At 43.8% G+C, this 21,022-nt stretch overlaps 1 protein-coding gene across 5 annotated transcripts in view; it reads left to right on the top strand.

Moving 5' to 3' along the window:
* Positions 1-1,018: 1,018 nt before the first annotated feature.
* FN1 (fibronectin 1) overlaps positions 1,019-21,022 on the top strand; it is a 54,085-nt gene continuing 34,081 nt past the window's right edge. For all 5 annotated transcript variants that reach the window (XM_065069092.1, XM_065069095.1, XM_065069094.1 and 2 more), the window contains exons 1-15: positions 1,019-1,240; positions 1,530-1,658; positions 3,114-3,251; positions 4,993-5,124; positions 5,246-5,383; positions 7,789-7,947; positions 9,227-9,427; positions 9,920-10,099; positions 11,617-11,793; positions 12,724-12,876; positions 14,720-14,848; positions 16,469-16,612; positions 18,984-19,105; positions 20,345-20,522; positions 20,643-20,819. In XM_065069092.1, the coding sequence (XP_064925164.1) occupies positions 1,081-1,240; positions 1,530-1,658; positions 3,114-3,251; positions 4,993-5,124; positions 5,246-5,383; positions 7,789-7,947; positions 9,227-9,427; positions 9,920-10,099; positions 11,617-11,793; positions 12,724-12,876; positions 14,720-14,848; positions 16,469-16,612; positions 18,984-19,105; positions 20,345-20,522; positions 20,643-20,819 (2,317 nt within the window). In that variant the 5' untranslated portion in view covers positions 1,019-1,080. The remainder of the gene's footprint in view (positions 1,241-1,529; positions 1,659-3,113; positions 3,252-4,992; positions 5,125-5,245; positions 5,384-7,788; positions 7,948-9,226; positions 9,428-9,919; positions 10,100-11,616; positions 11,794-12,723; positions 12,877-14,719; positions 14,849-16,468; positions 16,613-18,983; positions 19,106-20,344; positions 20,523-20,642; positions 20,820-21,022) is intronic.

Genomic DNA, 21,022 nt, shown 5'->3' with positions numbered 1-21,022 from the left:
TCTGGAAACACTGCAGAGTGCTTCACACTCACGTTTGTCTGAAGACTTGCTTTAATAGATCAGGAACCACAACAGACTTTTAGATTAATAATCACTCTGCCAAGACAGAATATGCAGGGGAGATACAAAAATGGTGAGCAACACAACCTTCCTAGAGGGTCTGAACTTGAGTGCGGGTCCAGCTGCTGTACCAGAATGGGACACAATGTGCTTTGCCCACTAGCAGTTTCTTGTTGGAGACCCACAATTACAGTGCATGCTCTCCGCTTTGCAGTATTCCTTCAAAGTAGGGAAGAGGACATCCCTCCCCAAAGCAACAGAGATGGCTATGGGAAGAACACAGGGGAAAGAGCATGAGAAAATTTGTATACAGCAGCGTTACATTAGAACATCACGCTGAAGATCCCATATGCTTAAAAGGGGATCAAAGCCTAGCATTTCTTTTTTTTTTCACTTTTCTTTTGTTCTCAGAATTGATTTTGGACAGCAAGGAATAAAATCAGAGCAGGATGCTATTAAAGTTAATTTGAACGGAATGTAACCACACCATTTTTTCCAAATGAGGTGTGAAAGATTCTAACCTTGAGTTACCAGCAGTAGATAAAACATCACTTAAGGTTTTCCTATTTCCAACTTGTACATGTATGTTACACCTCACCTTCTCCCCTAGGCAGAGCATTATTTCTCCTGAAAGGAGTGGTATCAGCTTACAGGCAGAGTTGCTCAAAGTAAAAAGAAAAGTTTGTCTCTCCCCCAAAAAAGCCATTTTATCGAGCCAAACGTTCCACAAAATGGCACAACCGCTTTCCAGCCCTTTTTTCTTGCGGGGACGAGCCTCTCACCCCGGCCGGGCTCCCCGCACTGTCCAGGGCTCGCAGCCCCCGCCCCGGCCGCCTCGGCCCTTTGTGGCGGCCGGGCCGGGGCGGCTGCGCTCGACGGGGCGGTGGCGGCCGCCGAGGCCAATGGGCGCCGGGGCGTCGGCGGCTGCCCCCTCCCCGCACCGCCCGCCTATATAGGGCCCGGGCGGCGCCGCCGTCCCGTCCGTCGGGCTGCCTGCGAGCCGTGCCGTTCCGTGCCAGCATGCCGGGGCGCACCGTGTGGCGGCTGGCGCTGCTCGCCCTCTGCCTGGGGGCTGCGGCGGCGGGGGGTGGCGGCGGACAGCGCCGCGGAGGCGGCGGCAAGAGCCGGCGGCAGGCACAGACCACCTCGGTACCGCAGGGCGTCCCCGCGCAGGGCAAGCGTGAGTACCGCGCCAGGATGGGGTCCCGCGGGCGCGGCAAGGGCACGGCGGGGGGACTCGGGCTGGTCCCTCGGGACACGAGTCTTGCCCCGAGCCCGCGGAGTGCGGCGGGAGCCGGAGCCCCGGCCCCGCTGGGTGACCCCCGGGGTGGCTTTTTCTCTCTCCTGGTCGCAGCGGGACCCGCACACGTGTGCCCGCTGCAGGCGCAGTTTGCCTGTGCCCTTCCCTCGGTAACTCCAAACTTTTCTTCCTTTGACCACTCTGCTTCCTCCCTCCTCTCCCCTACCAGAGACCTGTTTTGACAATGGAAGGTACTATCAGATAAACGAGCAGTGGGAGCGCATTTACCTGGGAAACACACTGGTCTGTACCTGCTATGGTGGAAGCAGAGGGTTTAACTGCGAAAGCAAGCCTGAGCGTAAGTTGGTGGTCTTTGTGGTCTGCATCAAGACCCCAGAATGGCTTTTGACGCTAAGCTGAGCCTTGTATCAAGTTGTAACTAGCAGAGTGGGTTTTCATCTGAAGCTTGGTACTTGGGGTCGGTAATGGATCCACACTCCATTACATTGAAGATCTGGCTTGGGATATTAAGAAATGCTTTTCATTAGCAATGGGCCTGCCACCAGAATCCTGAGCCAAACATCACTCATCTCTCTGGAGGATTGGATCTAAACATTAATTTTGGAGCCAACCTCTTCTTTATAATGAACTGAACTGACTCCTGGACTCACATGGGGCAGTTCAAATCTGGACTCACTTTGCAGCTCTGGCTCTGTGCTGTTTGATTGCTTCACCCCAACTTTTCATAGCTGTGCAATGTCGTCAGCTTGTTTAAAAATATTTCAACTTACAACTTTCCACAGCCCCCCAGCCTTGCTGTGAGCTTTCTATAATGGAGTGTAAAATGAGATTGTTTAGTCTTCTTCAGGAAAAATTTAGGTAACAGCAAGAACTTTAAATGCAACATCTGCTGGAAGATGTGTCTCTCTGGGATGCAGCGTAGTTTAGATTATCAGATGCGATCTATCTGTATTTATTGGCCTGCAGCCACTGGTTTGCTATAACTCCTTTATGCTGCTCTGGAGATATAAGAGAAAAACTGGTTCCTGGCTGATAGTGTTCATGTAAGACAGATGGGAATGTCCCAGCAATCTGTTCTGCAAGGCTTGTGTGCTGCCTGCCTCACGGCTAGAGTATTTTAAGGAGTACTTAGTCACCTTACTCCCCCATTACTTACGCCCCCATTAAAGAGGGTGTAATCTAGCTTTCATTTTCCTGCAGGGATTTCCAAGTCCAATAGCAAGTTTCCCATATGTCATAGTTAACTTTATCCATCCACTAGTGAAGAAGGTTGCTCTGTTATGAATCTGAAGTCTGGTGTCAGCTCTGACATTACCATTCTGTAATCACTCGTGCAAGTGTGAACAAGTAGCAAGTAGTGCTGCTGACTTTGGTGGGATTGCTGTAGAATTTGGGATTAATATACTCAATTTTTTGCCAGGTCAGAACAAGGATCATTATCATGACAAAGCACACAGCTGCTGGGGGATGTATGCACCCTCCTATCTTCTGTCCTGCACTTCAGACAGTGGGGATCGATCCTTTCAGGGCATGCATGTCCACATGCCGTGCTCAGCCTCTGGTTCCCTGGGGGAGGGAAGCTGAGGTTATTCAGTATCATGGGGACCTTCAGGGGGACGAATTTCACCCAACTTCCTCTCAGCTGTTCCATCCCAGGAGACTGATAGGATTTTTCCCCAGAAAAAAAAAGAGCATCTGTGTGTGAGCAAACAAGGAATATGCGTTTCTGTTGACTGTACGTGTTACTGGCATGGTTACATGAAGTTGATTTATTTTTTTTCTCTCCTCGTAGCTGAAGAGACTTGCTTTGACAAATACACTGGATCCACTTACCGAGTAGGGGAGACATATGAGCGCCCCAAGGACTCCATGATCTGGGACTGTACTTGCATTGGAGCTGGACGTGGGAGAATCAGCTGCACCATTGCCAGTATGTAACTAAGAGCCTATTACTACAGCTATTGTTCCTTAGTGTCATATTTTCCAGAGCAACTTACACAATATTCCCAATGCCTATTAGCTAAACTTGGGGAGGTTTAATACAAAGCCCATTGCAATCTTGGAACTGAAAGTTCTTGCCCCAAATACATACATTTGCACAATCAAATTCCTCTTTTATTTAGAAGGTAAAGTGCTATGTGTAAAAACATAGGCCAAAATTACTGTTAGTTCCAGCCCTATGGGTTAGTACTTTTACTGTGTACAAGAGTGTTACTTCTTCACAAGCGCTTTTTTGAAAGTAATTTTTTTTACTGGAAAGAGGAGTTGGGGTCTGTTTTGCAGCTGGTGAGTCAGAATAACACTGTCAGCATTAATGGGACTACTCTGAATAAATAATAATAAACACCACCTGAGAGCCAGTCCCTCTGTCTTCCAAAAATGTCATTCCAACACTTGTCCCTGAGGGAGCTGGGATTTGGTATCCAGACACCAGCTCAATGTGTTTCTGCAATTCCTTTTTCACCAGCCTGACCCAAACTTTCCTCTTGTTCCTCCCTCTCTTCCTTGGTCCTTTCTCCTCAGCTCTCCCTTTCATGTCTGTCTGGAAATCCTTTCCTTACTGAGTCACTGAATTGTTCACAATTTCCCTTCATTTCGTAATTAGACTTGCACATGAAGATCACTGTGTGTCAGGACTTCTAGACTGAGCTTTCAAAGTCCCTGAGGCACCTTTTGAGAAAAGTCTTGTTCTTAAAAGTATCCAGTTTCATTATTTAAGACACATGCTGATGCTAGTAGCGTTGCTACAGAGGACTCGGAAGCCAGCCATCATTATAGCATGGAAAAAAAGTATTGAATCTAACAAGTAGAGCTGAAGTCCTTCTGAATTTAATGGCATTTTATTGGGCAGGGATGATAAGTGTTGTAAGAAAAGAAAGAGTCAGTAAGGAAATTGCTAACATAAGAGCAGTCTCGTTTCCTCAACATCAGCCTGTTTTAGAGCTCACTGGAGAGTCTCACTGACTGCAGCTGGCTTGGAGTCAATCTTTACAACTCTTAGATTCCCTGCTTTCATAAATGAACCAACAAAACATTTTAGTGGCTCCTAATAAATGACTGGATGCATATTCCTCCTTTTTTTGTCTTGGAAAAAGACCGTGTATTTGCAAACTGCCCCTCACCATGTTTCCCTCCCTGAGCCTGGGCCAGGTGTTGGGTCCGGACTACCTCAGGGCTTTAGGGCACTGATGGGTTCAGAATCTGCCTTTCTAGGGCAGGGTTTCCAAACCCGAGAGGACTGATGTCCCACCAGGGTGTCACACCAAGCACTTGCTTATTCTCCACATGCTGGCCTGGCTGCCATGTCCATCATGCTGTATAAAGACAGCCACAGAGAGGTCCAAGTGGTGCCACCTCAGAACGAGATGGAGCCTCAGGCAGAAACAGAACATCCTCAGGCCCCAGCATTCCCCTTTCAGCTGTGGTTGGAAACATAGAGGGGATTAGCTGAAGAGAGTGGATGGGGCTTGGGAGGCGTAGGAAATGCTGGGCAGGAGCTGACAGAAAATGGCGGGTACCAATGGGAAATGGCGGACGCCATTTTGCAGGCTGGAGGAGGAGGCAATGACTTGCCCCAACTGACCCCCTTCGCCCCATCCAGGTGGCTCTTACCTTGTCCCCATGGTGCTGTTCCCAGTGTGGCCTCTCAGCTGTTCTCTCTCCTGCTTCAGATCGCTGCCATGAGGGTGGCCAGTCCTACAAGATCGGTGATACCTGGCGCCGGCCCCACGAGACGGGCGGCTACATGCTGGAATGCGTGTGCCTGGGCAACGGGAAGGGCGAGTGGACCTGCAAGCCCGTGGGTAGGTGGCGACTCCTTCCCTGGTTCAGTCAGGGCACATGGACATGTTCTCATCTTCTCTGAGGCGATCCCGTGTGGGGTGGCCCGGGGCAGATGCTCATCCTCTTCCTTCCTTTCCACAGCTGAACGGTGCTATGACAACACGGCCGGGACGTCCTACGTGGTCGGCGAGACCTGGGAGAAGCCGTACCAGGGCTGGATGATGGTGGATTGCACCTGCCTGGGCGAGGGCAGCGGCCGCATCACCTGCACCTCCAGAAGTAAGCGCTGGCCTGGCACCTGCCAGCTGATACGTTTTATTTATCTTATTTATTTCTCAAACCTTTCTTGCATCAGAAAAGGTATTTATTTTTCTGCCCTTGTTAGAGGGTTGGCCATCTCCTGAGGAGGGGTAGGAAACGGACCCCTCTGAGGTGAGAGGGGAGCATTTGTGCGTCCCGGCTGCTATTTGCAACCTGGGGACACACCAGAGAGCTGGTGATAGAATTACTGGTTTGTTTGGGGTTTTAATCTGCTCTAGAGAGAAAGGTTTAAGAAACCCACAGGCCAGCTGAGTCACAGTTACACATTCTCCCCCAGGAAGCTGGAGAGAATTGCTTGGTCTGCAAAATGGTGGAGAGTGGCTGAATGTCTCTGCTGCTGTTTTCTAAAGTAGCCTGAGGGACAATTAGGTGCTTTTAAAGAAAAATAGTTACCCGCTCTAACAGCAGGATCTGTCAGATTAAAATGTCTTCTTATTTTTTCTCTTTATTACTGTTTAACATATATTAGCTAAACCAGGGTTTGTTTTATCTGCTCTCCCATCTCACTTGTCATCCCGCCATTTTTTCTTCAGTGCAAACATGCTTTACCAGCACAGGTGACTTTTTAATTTTTACATCATTGGAGGACACTACCATAAATATTCCATTTTATTTGTATTTGCAAAGCAAACAGGGCTTTTAAAATCTAGAATCTCACTTGTTTGTCTACCTTCTGCTCCAATTTTGTTAGGAGCAAGCTCTGTTTTGGAGCTACCACAGTTTACACCAGTTCCCTCAAGAAAATTTATCTTTGTACCTTACACCTTTGTTATGCAAGGTTTGAGAAACTCTTCTGTAGCCTTTAAATTGCTTCATATGCAGTTGCCTTGGGGCATACAGATAATGGCTTTCTGCTGATATAAACAGCAGACCTGTAAAGAACTAAACCACTAAGGAGGGTTGGCCTAAAACTGAATATCTGGAGAGACTCCGTCAAGAAATAAGCTATAAAAATGAAACCAGCCTTGACAATATGAAGTCTGTTAAACACATGGGGAAAAATCATTAGCTGTTAGATAGGAATGAATAAAACAGAATGTGGTGTTTGTGAATTTTGGAGGAGTTATTATTACTAATAAAAATGATTTGGCAGTATCTTTCCTTCCTTAACTCAGGTCTGCACTATTGTTTCATAGGGGAATTTGCAATATAATGACCTGTTCATTTTTCATTGTGTTTTCCAAATGTAATCAAATAGAGAAATTCAAATTTATGTATGTAAAATGATAGCTGTAGCCCACAAAGTGGCATTATACTTCAGTTATGTATCTTCTATGGTCAGCATTTTCCAGAACCACAGCTGATTTCTTGGGGGTTATTTCAGCTTTTCATTGTCTAACTTGAGGATCTGAGTGTCCATAAGACAGTGTTTGTTTTTTTTTTCACATATGCCAAATTACATTATGAATGCATTGCAAATTTACCACTCTTCTGGCAAATACTCAAAGTTTCGTTCACTTTCACTTCTGTGAATTAGTAATGTGTTTTCAATATAGATATTCTATCTAGTGTGTTCTTTCAGTGGCAGTCTGGTGTGATGCATATGTCCTTCCACAGTTCTTCATAAATCCATGTTCATTGATCCATTATTATATTTGAGCCACTGTATCAAGTTGCCCTTGAATAAGAAGGTAAAATGTTGTAATGGAAGAAGAACTAGTTAATCCATGTGGATCTGGCACCCAGACAAAAGTAGTTTGTTATGCTGTCCTTTGAACCCATTTGCTCAATTCATCAGGGGCTGGGGGTTATTAAAGACAACAGGGAGATTTAGAAAGTCTAATATACCTGGTATGACATGAGCAGTTTATATTAATTTTACTGAAGCTTCATGCACACTTCTTTTGGAAGAAATTGAATTTATCATATCATCCTCAAATAGGTTTTAGTTTCTTTCAGGTGATGGAGAGACCCAAACTTGAACTATGCCCTGTGTATAGTATGAAATGATACCGCTCCAAAGAATTCCACTTAAAAGAAATAACTTTGAAAGAAACTAGCAGGAATGTTTTCAGTCCAGAATGTGCTTTTTCACATTGATTTTGAACACAGCTTACCATGTTCACACTAGGAATGTTATTATGGTAACTTCGACAATGGCTACAAAGTAAAGTTACGGTTCTGGAAATAAATGGGAATTTTCCCTTAGACCAAAGCATCAGGATTTTCGGATTATTTCAGCCCATGCAGTTTGATGCAGGCTTTAGTGCATATTGGACTTGTGGGCTGCAGAAAATGAGGTGGGCTTTCAATAAAGGCTTTAAACTATCAGCTCGTTTGATAGTGTTGGTGGTTCAGTACTATAAACTGCATGGTGAAGCCATCTAATGCAGAACTAGCTAACAGTCATGTTCCTTATTCAGATAGGTGCAATGACCATGACACCAAGAATTCCTACAGAATTGGAGACACCTGGAGCAAGAAGGACAACCGTGGAAACTTGCTTCAGTGCGTCTGTACTGGTAACGGCAGAGGTGAATGGAAATGTGAAAGACACACGTCTCTGCATACGACCAGCACTGGTAAGTGTGTAAGGTAGGGGAAGGGACAAGGAGTGGCACATTTTGAATGCGAGGACTTGGTGCTGAACTGTGCCATCCTAATTTAGGTATTTAGGAGTCTTGTCAGGGAAAGGTTGTCAACAAAGAGGGTCAGAGTTCAGGAGATGCTCCTTGTTTGTGCATGTATAGATAAGATTAATTTATACCTTGTTTCCGCACACAAAAAGGGCTTGCACATACAGGTGTGATTGCCTGCACAATCACAGCGCAGTAAATCACATCTAGGGCTGTGCATCCACAGGAACTATCTACTAGCTTTGTCTTGGAAGCATGGCACTTCAAGTTAATAGTTGAACTTTATGTATTTGCCTCAGGGTAGCTTTCTTGAAATGTCCTTAATTTAAACTCCACTGAGACCATCTGGTTTCTTTGACAAGATAAATACACCTACTAATGGCTGAGCTTTAAAAACCAGAAATGTCAAGGAACACATACACTGCTACTTAATACATGTACATTAGGGAGTTTGTAATTTTGATATGAAATATTACCTAGTTTATAGGTAGCATATATTTTTTGCCCGAGGTTTGTTAAAGTCTTTGGCTTCTGAATTCTTTTTTGCCTTTTTAAGGGTTTAGGTTTCCCGTTGGCAAGTGCAATGTAAAAATTCTGTTTTCTTACAGTATCCACACTAAAATTTTCTTGCGAAATGACCTTTAACTGTTTGGTAGCAGCAGATTAACTTCATACTTTCAGAAGGTCTAAACATGAAAATGCACAGAGCTTCAAGGGTGCCAGTATTTTGTTTCTATTATTATTATTTCCCCTATTTCAGCAGAGCTGAATTTGTGGATATTCCTGTGTGTATCATTAGCAAAAATTTCCATAATATAGACAACAAGCTTCTTTGTCTCTCAGGATTATTCCAAATGATAATGGGCCAAAACCTATGATTTAAAGTTTAAAAATTCCAGAGTAAATAAATACATTTGTGGTTTATTTTTCTTTTTCAATGAAAAATTCAAAATTAATCATTTTTGCCTTATCTCCCTACTTCCTTGGTAATTTTTTAGTCTTATTACTGATTTTGACTTTCCTATTCTAGATTTCCTTCAATGATTTTTTTTTTTTTTTTTTATTTTCCAAAACATGTTTTTAAGCAATTCCTGTGAAAAGCAGTTTATGCTCTTGGTCCTTTCTAAAGCTACTCTATAGTGGTAGAAACCAGGGGCTATTGTTACCAGAACTGTTCTTTAGCTTTGCATGTAACCTCTCACTTCTCTCCTGTGTTCTGTTGCAGGATCTGGCTCTCCGAGCTTCACGAATGTGCAGACTGCGTTGTACCAACCCCAGCCACAACAGCCACAGCCTCAGCCATATGGCCAGTGCATAACGGATAACGGAGTGGTGTACTCTGTGGGTATGCAGTGGCTCAAGACACAGGGCAGCCAGCAGATGCTGTGTACTTGCCTGGGCAATGGAGTCAGCTGCCGGGAAACAGGTATGGGTTTGTGTTTTAGTGTCTGTTCAGTCCAGTGAGATCTTTGAGACTGCCCCGTGGTTTGATTTCAAAGTAGAATTCCTTTTTTGTGTGTGTGTTAGAAATGTCTTCTGAAGAAGACATACTGGAGAAAGGTGCAAGGGGTGAAGAAATAGTTGTTTTGGTTATTTGAAGCCTGGTTCTGTAGGGTAGAAACATTTCCCAGTGAGCTATATATAACCTACTGAGGGAAAACAGAGTCCTTGGGGAGCAGCATTAATAACTTTATTCAAATCAAGCTGCAATAATATAAGTTTGGAAAAGAATGTAAAAGAATGACACAGCTGTGGGGCTCAGTTGTCTCTTGGTTGTGTTGGCCAAGGTCCATGGCAGTTAGTGTGGGTTTGCAGCAGCCTGTGACTTGGCCCAGAGGGGCTATTGCTGGTTTAGAGGCCCAAGATTTAGTGATTGCTTTAAGCCAGAGTGTAATTCTGTGATTTGCTTGTTTTAAAGCTGTGACCCAAACATATGGTGGCAATTCTGATGGAGAAGCCTGTGTTCTGCCTTTCACCTACGATGGAAGGACTTTCTATTCCTGTACCACCGAAGGCCGCACAGATGGGCACCTCTGGTGCAGCACCACTTCCAACTTTGAGCAGGACAGGAGATACTCCTTCTGTACTGAGCAGAATGGTAAGTTCTTCTCAAGGGACCTTTACATGCATGTGACCCTTGTGTACAGATGGAAGAAGGAGTGAAGAACATAGGGACAGGCTGCCTGAACAATTCGGGCAGTCGGGAGGGACTCCAGGCATGCCTCAGCAGCAAGGCAGTACTGTCAATGGAGGACTGCCTGGTGTCAGAGCACTTTTGTGCTCTTGACATCTTTGGAGGGTGCTCAGGGTGATACAGATGTACCTTTGTGAGTCTTAATTCTCTCTCTTCTGAGCTGACCTTAGAACTGGGAGTACCTAATCAGAGTCCCACGGCTGAGAGGATACTTAGACTTTGGCTTTTCTTGGCGGAACTGGCATACCAGTGCCCATATTAGGCTGTGAAGAGGAGGATATCCATGGAGTACAGTTTGTGCGGTCCTCTGTCATTCCGTCCTGACTGTCTAGCCAGGTTGCCATATATAGCAGTGATTTTAATGTGATTTGTGATCACTAATCAAGAGCTGGTGCATGACTAATGCAGCAGCATTCCCTCTTGTCTGTGGGTGATCAGCATTCCCTTCACAGCACAGATCTACCTGTGTGGTTGCCCTTCCTGGGAAGCCCATCAGACATCTAACAGTATCTGGGCAGCTTCTCTGGGATGTGGCCTTGGAGAGAATTTTTTACATTCCCATATGAAAATACTGTTTCTTACACTCCATAATTATTTTTTTTTTAACTCGGTTCTACTTCAGTTTCTTTTTCTGATAAAAGTCAAGCTTTTCTCTGCAGCACATACAGTAGTCTTTGTTTTCTAAAACAAAAACAAACAAAAAAACCCACACAAGCACAAAAACCCAAACCAAAAATACTCCCGTCTTTGTCCGCACACACATCCTTGTTTTAGCGAGGCTTCTTGTGATATACCATGGGGAAAGAGAAAAATCAGTGTAGAAAAACCTCAACAAATAGCTCCTTGTTCTCCGTTTTTTGTCATGCAGAGTTGCTCAAGAGGTGAGTGGTTCAGATAGATTACAGCCCTCTTTCTGCTCCTGCTTGCAAAACATGAAACTTCCAACCTGCAGAGAGGTTTTGACTTGTTCTCTTGTACATAACTGAGTTGTAATCCTTTCCTGAGGACTGAGGCTTTACTTTAAGCCAAAGGGCACAACTGGGTAATAGCCTTAGTGAGATAATACGGGTATGCTAAGAACTGCAAGTTTGATTCCCTGGGCCTTGACACAAAAAGTCTGCAAAGCCACTTTCCAAACACAGTAAGCTTTGGTTTTCCCTGTTCCTCAGGAATTCCCATGGCTGGCTCCATAACTCTGTTTAAAACAGTGTTTGAACTGAACTGATCCAATGCAAGGCTTATGTTTCCAGATCTGAAATAATTAAAGCCAAGAAAAGAGACCCATTGATAATATACAGGATACTCATGGGGAAAAAGTAGTGGTAGCGTTTTTTTTGTTTTGTTTTTCAAGCTTTCCCCTGCGTGCTAAGGAGGAGAGTACAGGCTTGATTTGCTTCTGTTTTCTTTTCACTTTTGTACAGTTTTGGTCCAGACACGTGGTGGCAATTCCAATGGTGCTCTGTGCCACTTCCCCTTCCTGTACAATAACCGCAACTACACTGACTGTACATCTGAGGGACGGAGGGACAACATGAGGTGGTGTGGAACCACTGCGAACTATGATGCTGACCAGAAGTTTGGTTTCTGCCCTATGGCTGGTAAGGCTGAGAATCATGAAGGGATTATGGAATACCTATAAGTGGTTCATCAAGCTGGAAAGTAAAGAGCTGTTTGTCATTGGTTAATTATTACCTTTCAATGAGCCGCATCCTAGCCCAAAACCCTTTAAGGCATTTCTGAAGTTTTGTCTTGTCCTTTTTTCCCCACGGATCACCTCTACCAGAGACTTAGGCAATGCCAGGAGAAGGCAATTTTAGTTACTCCTTTGCTACAAGCTGTTGGTAGGCATGCTTCTCAGCTGGTGCAAACTGGTGTAGATCCATCAGAGAACATTGGACTTCAGTGCTTTGTAGCAAGTGAGGCTTTTATTTTACACCTGCCAAAGCTTCTCCCTCCTGGCTCATTACTTCTCGCCCAACCTGTGATTAGGAATAAGTTTGTATTTATAATACTGATGTGTTACCCTGAAAAGGGCAGTAATGTCCAAATCAATATTGCGGTCCCTTCCTACAATCCATGCATGTCTCCATGATGTCAGGAGGGGACATGTGGGAGGGAATGTCACTATCAGTTCTTTAATGAAAGGCCTTTGGTAACTAATGGCAATGTAGCATCTGAGCACTTAAACAGCTTGTGACACACATGGGCCTTCAAATGGCTGTGTTCGTATAAGGACATGTATGTAACATGAACTGACTCAAACTGCACCCCTTGGACATTGTACAGAAGCTATTTCTAGTAGCTTTCAAATGAGAGTTAAAATGAATGAACACCTACTAGGAATCTGCACTTGGAGAATGTCATCACCCAGCAAAAATGCTATTTGAAATTGAGTGTGTGCCTAAAGTTTCCTTATTAAGATGCAGAAACCACTATACAGAATGAAGGGGCATTGCAGATGGTCTGAGCCCCCAAGACCTTGCTAATTCTGACCACATAAAGTATCTGCTTGCTTTCTTCTCAATCAGCCCATGAAGAAATCTGCACAACCAACGATGGTGTCATGTACCGTGTTGGAGATGAGTGGGATAAACAACATGACCTGGGCCATATGATGAGATGTACTTGCGCAGGAAATGGCCGTGGAGAATGGACTTGCGTTGCCTATTCCCAGCTCAGAGGTACTGATTTTTGCATTGATGTCACTGCTTCAGCCTAAGTGTTTGAGGGGTGGGAGAAATTGGATTTCTTTTCCACCATTGTGAGTGGCTTTGAGCCCAGGCTCAAGAATTGTATATCATCAAGCTTTTCTTTGGAGTAGACAGGGAATCAGAGGGACTACATGAAGTTCTGTCTTGTTTACATGCTGGAAAAGTACTATTTCAGCCTTTGCAGGCTAGCAAGCAGGGGCAAAACTTGATGAGCTTAATCAGGATGTATCTCTATCTTGTTTTGTCTACATTTGGGATCAGCACCACTGTGGCTTTACAGTGAGCTCAGCAGAGGCAACTCCCTCCCTCAAGAACTAGTCTGAAGTTTAAATGCAGAGCCATCCTGTTTTATTGTTTTCAGTGAAATTTTCAATTCCTCTGTGCTGGATTAGCCCTTTGCTGGCTAATCTATATGAAAAGTTGGCAGGACAGCACTGGGATTAATCTTATTTATTTACTTATTTATATGAGTGGTCCAAGTGGAGAAGTGCTTAAGCAATACCAAAAAAAGAAGACTTAAAAGCACAGACATTTGATCATCCTACAGCTAGCTCACAGCATTGGCTTCATGTCTGGAAAAGGCAGGGGGGTTGCTGTCAAGCAGCCAAGAAAGGACTCTTAACACCACTGCTGAAATGGGATATAATTTATGGGGAAAGGCTCACTCAAGGGCTTTGGGAGGGTTTTTTTTTTAATGTCTTTCCTTCAGAACAGTGAGAAATACACTGCTAACAGTTCTGGTCTGTGAAACTCCTTTTTTCCACGTACACAGCTAGTTCTCTCTGCAGTTTCATTCTGGTGTTAAAGTGGTCTTCTTGATGAGGGGGGCAGACGTAATTTGCTTTTCCAAAAGGCAAAGGTTATCTAAGTAGAGCTGTTTCAACATATTAGCCAGAGAAGGCCTTGAGCACTCATGGGAGTACTGCTTGGTTTATCCTGTTGCTGTGGCCGTGGTGTGGGAAAGTATGATGAGAAATGAAGGCTTGGGATTAACTGAGTCACTTCCCCAAGGACAGATGGTCTGTGATTGACTGTGGGACTGAACTTGGGTCTCTTGGGTCCCAGTTAACAAAACAACATGCTTCTGGGGTGGTTTTCCTGTTTGTTTTGTCTTTCTGCTTCTTGCTGTGATTAGACTGGTGTTAGGAATTCTGGGCCAGATCGCAGGTCAATGTGTCGGCATTGAACGTGATAGACTGATACTATGGTACTTAAGCATGGGCTCCGGTTATTGTGTTTTGAGGGAGTTGTAGATTGGTAGGCACCAGTAGCACCTTGGGTGTGTAATAGACCTGGTTCTGTCTTCAGAGATACCCAGCAGAATAACATCATGAGGATGTTTATACCTTCTGGTGGTATCCGTATGAATTTGGAGTAGCCCTTTTCTCCTTGTTTAGTTCTAATGATTTCAGACAGCACTGACTGAGGTGTTTCAGTCTAGACCTTCGTCAGAGGAAGAAGTCAGAGAGTTAGCATGCTGGTTTTGATTTTCTCTCACACGTGGAATCTCTTAAAAGGAACAACCAGGCAGTTCTGTACATACAGTACTTTGGTCTGCATCCTACAGATGTGTTTTCTGTAAGTGTTGCGTATTTGTACATTGCTGATAAACAAACCCAGGAGCAGTGGTGTGTGTGCAGCACTGATCTGTGATGATCAGATATCATGAGGGCTCCCTTCTGCGTGAATAGAGCTTGTCATGGTCAGTCTTGGTGAGCTGATCAAGAGGAGAGAATGATGTGCCAAGCAGAAGGATTTTGTCTTAATGCTTAGAGCTATTGCTGACAAACTGCCTCTGTTCTTTCTCAAACAGACCAGTGCATTGTGGACGGTATCACCTATGATGTGAACCAGACCTTCCACAAGCGTCATGATGAGGGGCACATGCTGAACTGCACATGCTTTGGCCAGGGCCGGGGGAGATGGAAATGTGATCCTGTTGGTAAGTCACCAGCTGTTCCCTCTTGCCAAACACAATCTATGGCTGTGTAGAGGCTGGTTATGGTATGGTGAAACTGGTGTGTGAATTTGAGCACGGTCTTTGCCCACTTTCTGCCCTGAATTGCACAACTGCAAAAGTAGAAGTAACACTGGATTTGGTGGAGGGTAAGTAAAACGGCATTCCTAGTTTTAAGAAGATAAGCTTGGGTTAGCAGACATGCCACGGAAGAACTCAGTGATGGTGCAGTAGTAATGGATTGTGGCAATGTACCTCTTAAAATGTAGCAGGTTGTGGTAATGGGGCATGTTAGCCCCAGGCAGGGTTGATTTGGCTGAATTCTGGTACCTGAGCTGTCAGCCTAGCAGGCAGGGCTCTCAGACAGGGTGCTGATTAAACAATATGCAGCTAGGCACTAATGCTAGGATCAGTTTTCTTTCCTTTCTCTATCCTAAAATCTTTAGGTATTCTCACTGAACTGAGGAAAGAGCACCAGCATATATTAACTTACCTTGGACTAAATTGATTTTTTTGGCTGCCCTTCATTCTGGCAAAGAGAGAAAGCTCAGGATGAGAACACGTGTTAATAGCACCCTGGAGGTTAGCTAAAACCATCGTGGTTCTCTGCAGGAATGAGATTTCATCTCTTCTGCCTCCCCCACTTCCCTAGTGAACCTTGATTGGAAGATAAGACCTGGCTGTTTGGTTTGCAATTACTGAATCCAAGAGAACTTCAAACTATTGCCAAAAAATCTATTAGAAAGAACTAGTGGTTAAGTTCAGCTTTATTTACAGTAATATCTGTACAGGTTTACTGGAGGAACTTGGACTGTATAGCTCCTGAAAATTACTTCTTTGAAACAAGAGGAGAAGGGATGATTTCACCTATCTGTAAAGGTGTAATCAGTTTAATTTTGTTGGCTCTCTCTAAATGAGGCTCCTGTTTATCCAAGCAAGCCTAATGCTAGTTCTCACAGAAAATTTCCGTTGAGACAGAAACACAGGCACAGGTCAGACTGGAAAGTGTACTGAAGCACTGGTGCTGTGTTGTATTCACACTAGCTATGCTGACTTCAGGATTTGGTCTGTCCTCCTTCGGTTTATACAATGATGAATCTGGAAAGACTCTGCTGAAAATGAATGGTTGACTTTGGACTTGTAAAGTATGACTGAATTCTGCTGAAGCCAGCAGGAATTCTGCCATTGATTTCCTTGAGAACAGCATGGTTTAGCTTCGGATGAGAGAAGAACTTAGTTGACTGGAGCGGAATTGGGCTCCACAATAGATAGTCCAAAATAAATCCTTTCTTGAAGGAACATCCCATTGACCTCCCAGGGAAGCTTGCCAGGTGGATGGCCTGTACTTAGCAGTATCTTAAGAAATGCGTCACAGCTGAATTAGTCACATAGTATCTAACTTAACACATGCATTGATATATAGAGAACCTTGATTTGAGATTCAATTTCTCTTGCCACTTTCTCTAACTATATTTGCAAATAAACATTGTTATTGCATTTCTCCATGTAAAATTCTCTGCTGATTTGCTCTTCTGTGTTCAGCATACATTTTTTGCTATAGTTTCAGTAACATGCTGTGGTTAACTGTCTCTCTTATGCCTTTAGATCAGTGCCAGGATTCAGAAACCCGCACCTTTTACCAAATTGGAGACTCGTGGGAGAAGTACGTCCACGGCGTCAGATACCAGTGCTATTGCTATGGTCGTGGTATTGGAGAATGGCATTGCCAGCCTCTTCAGGCCTATCCTGGTAAGAAACCCAACAGATAACTAACTCATCTGCTGATTAAGACATGAGGAAAGCCATCTTTCCACCTGTTCAGGTTTTTGTACATTATTCCTTTTGGTTTCCTTTTTAAACAGAACCATTTCCCACACCACCCTTGGCAGACACAAACAGATGTAATGATTATAAAGACAGGGCCAGACTTTGAACAGCTTTTCCTGAGGCCAGGGTTAGTTTTGAGAATCACTGTAAGTTCCCACAACTTGGGTTTACATTGCCTCTTGGTATTTAGCAATATCACACTTGTGACCTTCAGTTTCTTTTGCTTAAAGCTCTTACATGTGTAGTCTTTCCTTTCCTGCTTACTACAGAAGGAAAATCCTCCACAGAATGAAGCATTTTTTCTGATCAGTGCCCTGAATAACTTAAATATTTGAGCTTTCGTTTGCCCAGTTAGTTCCAGGAAATCATTATAGGGACAGGCAATACCTGTTTGTTGGCTTGTTCTGTTTCAGTTCCCTGAACAGAACATGATAAGGGGAACCTCTCTACTTTCCTGTTTGAAGTTGCAACTGCCAGTGTATTAATCTGAATAAGATGAAATAGTTGTTTTGCCTTCCCTGTTAGGAGAAGACTATGCTCGTGTAATTGGTTCCCCAATTCATCTTTGAGCATAAATGTGGAGGAATGGATGTAGCAGCTTCAGTGCTGAGTTGATTCTCTGCTTTTATATTAAGATAGGTTAAGAAGAGTTTGTCCGCTCACTAGTTGCAAGACATTTATATCGTAAGTGCCCTGCAAGATAAGAAAGGGAATGTGAGGCTCATTCAGAAAGAGGCTTTTAATATAGATGCCCCTGTTGTAGAAGGGGATTAGCCCCTAGAAGTCTACTGCACCTACATACATCGTGTAAATAAGGTACCTCTTCTCTGTGACTTGCTTCACACATGTTGTATAGAAGGTCTGGGTGACAGCACCCTATTGAACCTGACCTATACTCAGCAGTGTTGTTAATGAACTGGCTGCATTTCTGTCCACGGCCAACCAGTTAGTGAGCCAGAGACAAGGCAAGACACTTGGCAGACAGAACTACAGACGTGCCTTTCTTTGGGGCCACAAACTGTGGAGGGCAAGAACAGTAAGTAGGCTGCCTTAGGACTTTTTTTTTCCTGAGTTTTTTTAATGGGGCTTGCTTGAGCCCCAGTGACTCCTGTCAGACTGCTTAAACAAGCATCTCTCTGAGCTATGTGAAATATGCATGCCTCCAGACTGGAGACCAGGGCTTTGGGCTTCTGTAGACACAAGAGTGACTGAAAATGTGCAAATAAACCAAATCTAATGTTTCTGAATGTAGGTTTGGGGTTAGGTGAGCTTTGAAATTTCCTGCATGTGGGCACAAGTTTGTTTGCCTAGAAGTCCCATTAAATATGGAGCAGATATATATGTCAGACAGTTGTCCAAATAAATTATAATTAGAAATGTTGGGAGTGGGAGGAGGGTGAATGTAATTTAATGGCTAAAATGAGACACTTTCCTGCAGATTCCAGCTTCTCTTTGGGATTTTCTGAGAACTAACCTGAGGACAGTGCTGCTGAGTATTCAGTGAAACCTTCCAAGCAAGGCTGAGAGAGATTGAAAGGAGAACCATGGGATCATGAAAGCTTTCCTTCTCTATTAGAGAGCTTTGTGGAGAAAATATGCCTGAGCCTGATCTAGCTAGATGTAATCAGTGGTCTCAAAAGTTAGAGCATGGCTGACCTTGTATTTCCCTGAGTTTGTGGGTATGATTTGTCTCCAGACTTCCACTAGCCCTTCTGGTGTGGTCTGTGTGCAGAAGGCTTGTCTCACTGCCTGTGGAGCGCTCCACAGAGTCATGAAAATTCAGTGTTTCAAATTGACTGATGAAGAAATGGAGTATAATAGTGAAAGATTAGTGTCTCTTTGCAGGGCACATTCAATGTCAAATCAGGAATTTGCCCTCACCATGCCACAAGATCAGACCTGAACTGGGCAGATACTTCTCATCTGTCTCCCTGCTCCCAGTGCAGAAGACATTAATTGACAAAAGTAATTAGTTGCTGAGAAGTTCCTTCTGTTTGAACAATATGACTTTGCTTTGCAGACTTTTTCTATACTAGACCACTCTGGTGTTCTATTTCATTGAGAACTCATGGGAAATTAACTCAAACAGCACGTTAACTCCCTGACAGAATATATTTTAATTCATCACTTCTTTAAATAGCGATGAAGCATTAAGGATAGAAAGATGATATAACTTACTTCCCATGTACAGAAACAGTATGTGAGCCACACAACTTTCTTGCTTTTTGACTCCACAATGAAGGCAGAAGAAAAGCATCACTAGTGTGTTAAAAATGGCAATTTTTTTTTTCAGGCTCAACGGGGCCTGTTCAGGTGATCATCACAGAGAGTACAAATCAGCCAAACTCACATCCCATCCAGTGGAATGCTCCTGAACGATCTCACATCACCAAGTATATCTTGCGCTGGAGACCGGTGAGTGCCACATTCTTCATCATTCATTCATCAAAATTAGCTTGCTTTTTTTTTTTTTGTTTTTTCCTGGTGTCTGAAAGAAGCAGCTGACACAATTTCAGCAAACTTTAGTTGCTAATTCACTGTCCTTGTCCTGTTGATGTCAACAGTTACTCTGAGGATCAAAGACAGCCAGTGCTGTATAAACACTTGATGTTTCTCTGCCCAAACTTTACTGGTCACCATGTTCATGAAGTATCTTATTAACCAAAGCACAAGCACAGTAAGCAGACGAGTTTGTAACCTTCCTCACTTTAACTAATGTCAATCCTTGTAGAAGCTTCTTTATCCTAAGAAACATTGTCTTAGTACCATGTGCATATCCAAAGACAACTGGGATAGATTTTATCCTGTTAATGAGGAGGTGAAAACAAGTAGGATATGAAGATATAAACAGCTAGCATAGGATTAAATAAACAGTCATCTCCCATCTTCTGTAAAGTCTAAACCAAAGCTGGTTAACCACTGCTTGTTGGCTCACTCATGTTTGAGGAATGGTCGGTTTTAACCAACCTAGATGAGTTGTTGCAGTTCCTCTGAGTACAGTTCCTCTGAGTACAGCTTCACAAAAGACCAGTTAGTGATTAAGACCATCAGTACCTCGATGCTGCCTGTTATTAAGAGAACAATGAGGGCCCTGATCCAAAACCATTAAAGGCACTGAAGTCGTCTTACTGACTTCAGTGTATCTTGGATCAAGGCCTGAATGAAATGGTCTTTAAAGCACTGGAGTACAAATCTCAGAGGATGGAGCATTATTTTGGAGCTTCCCATAGAGTTCAAATGCAGGGTAGGAGGGAAGAACTTTTCTATATATTGTTTTCAGATGATGGCTTAGTGTTATTGTGAAGAGCCTTCGAATATGCATTTTTCAGCCATTCTTGCCTTCACAGATTTTTGATGAAGGAATGAGTTTAGTGTATATATTACAAATAATGCTTCTTTTAAAAGAAAAAGTTCAAAGCTAGATTTTTGCTGGGACTAACTGACAAACACTTAATCACCCAAAAATGTCATTAGCCCTGCTTCCTGGCATACCTTTCTCATCTCCTATGACTTGACTCTGTGCATTAGCCATTTGAGTCACACCTGTGTCTGAATATCAGAGTGCTTGGTAACTGTGTAGCAGGTCAGGTCTCTAGATAGCCCTGCTTGTGGGCTAGGGAGTCTCTCACTCTTTGGGTGTCCTTGTTCTTGCAGAAAAACTCTGGAAGGCAGTGGAAAGAAGCCACCATCCCCGGCTACCAGAACTCCTACACCATATCAGGCCTGAAGCCTGGTGTGATATATGAAGGACAGCTCATCAGTGTTCAGCGATATGGACACAAAGAAGTCACCCGCTTTGATTTTACCACAACCAGCACCACAGCAGTGACAAGTAAGTTGAACAGCAGCACAGCCAGAAAAACCCGATCTCTTTCACCTGATTCTTTGTTTTGTGTATCCCAGTTAACATAAGTAGCGATGGTTATTTAAACCTCTTTCTTCTCTCTTGTAGGCAACACTGTTTCAGGAGAGACAACTCTTCTTCCTCCTGTGGTTGCTACTTCAGAGTCAGTTACTGAAATCACAGCCAACAGTTTTGTTGTCTCCTGGGTTTCTGCTTCTGACACAGTTTCTGGATTCCGTGTTGAGTATGAGCTGAGCGAGGAGGGTGATGAGCCGCAGTATCTTGGTGAGACAATATTTGAGTCTACTAGGCCAAAGCATTGCTGACACTGCATCACTGTTTTCTGTGCCAATCGGTATAACTAACGTAAATAGGGAGGATCTTAGTCTTTCATTTTGATCCAATTAGTATATGAGAGTGGCAGAACTAGCTCAGGTTAAAAGCTCAGTTAGCTCATTGTCCTTTTTCTGTCAGTGGCTGTAAGTTCA

Source organism: Columba livia, chromosome 7 (genome assembly GCF_036013475.1).
Source record: "Columba livia isolate bColLiv1 breed racing homer chromosome 7, bColLiv1.pat.W.v2, whole genome shotgun sequence".
Lineage (NCBI taxonomy): Eukaryota > Metazoa > Chordata > Aves > Columbiformes > Columbidae > Columba > Columba livia.
The sequence above is the reverse complement of the archived record's forward strand: the minus strand, read 5'-3'. Positions and strand labels throughout refer to the sequence as shown.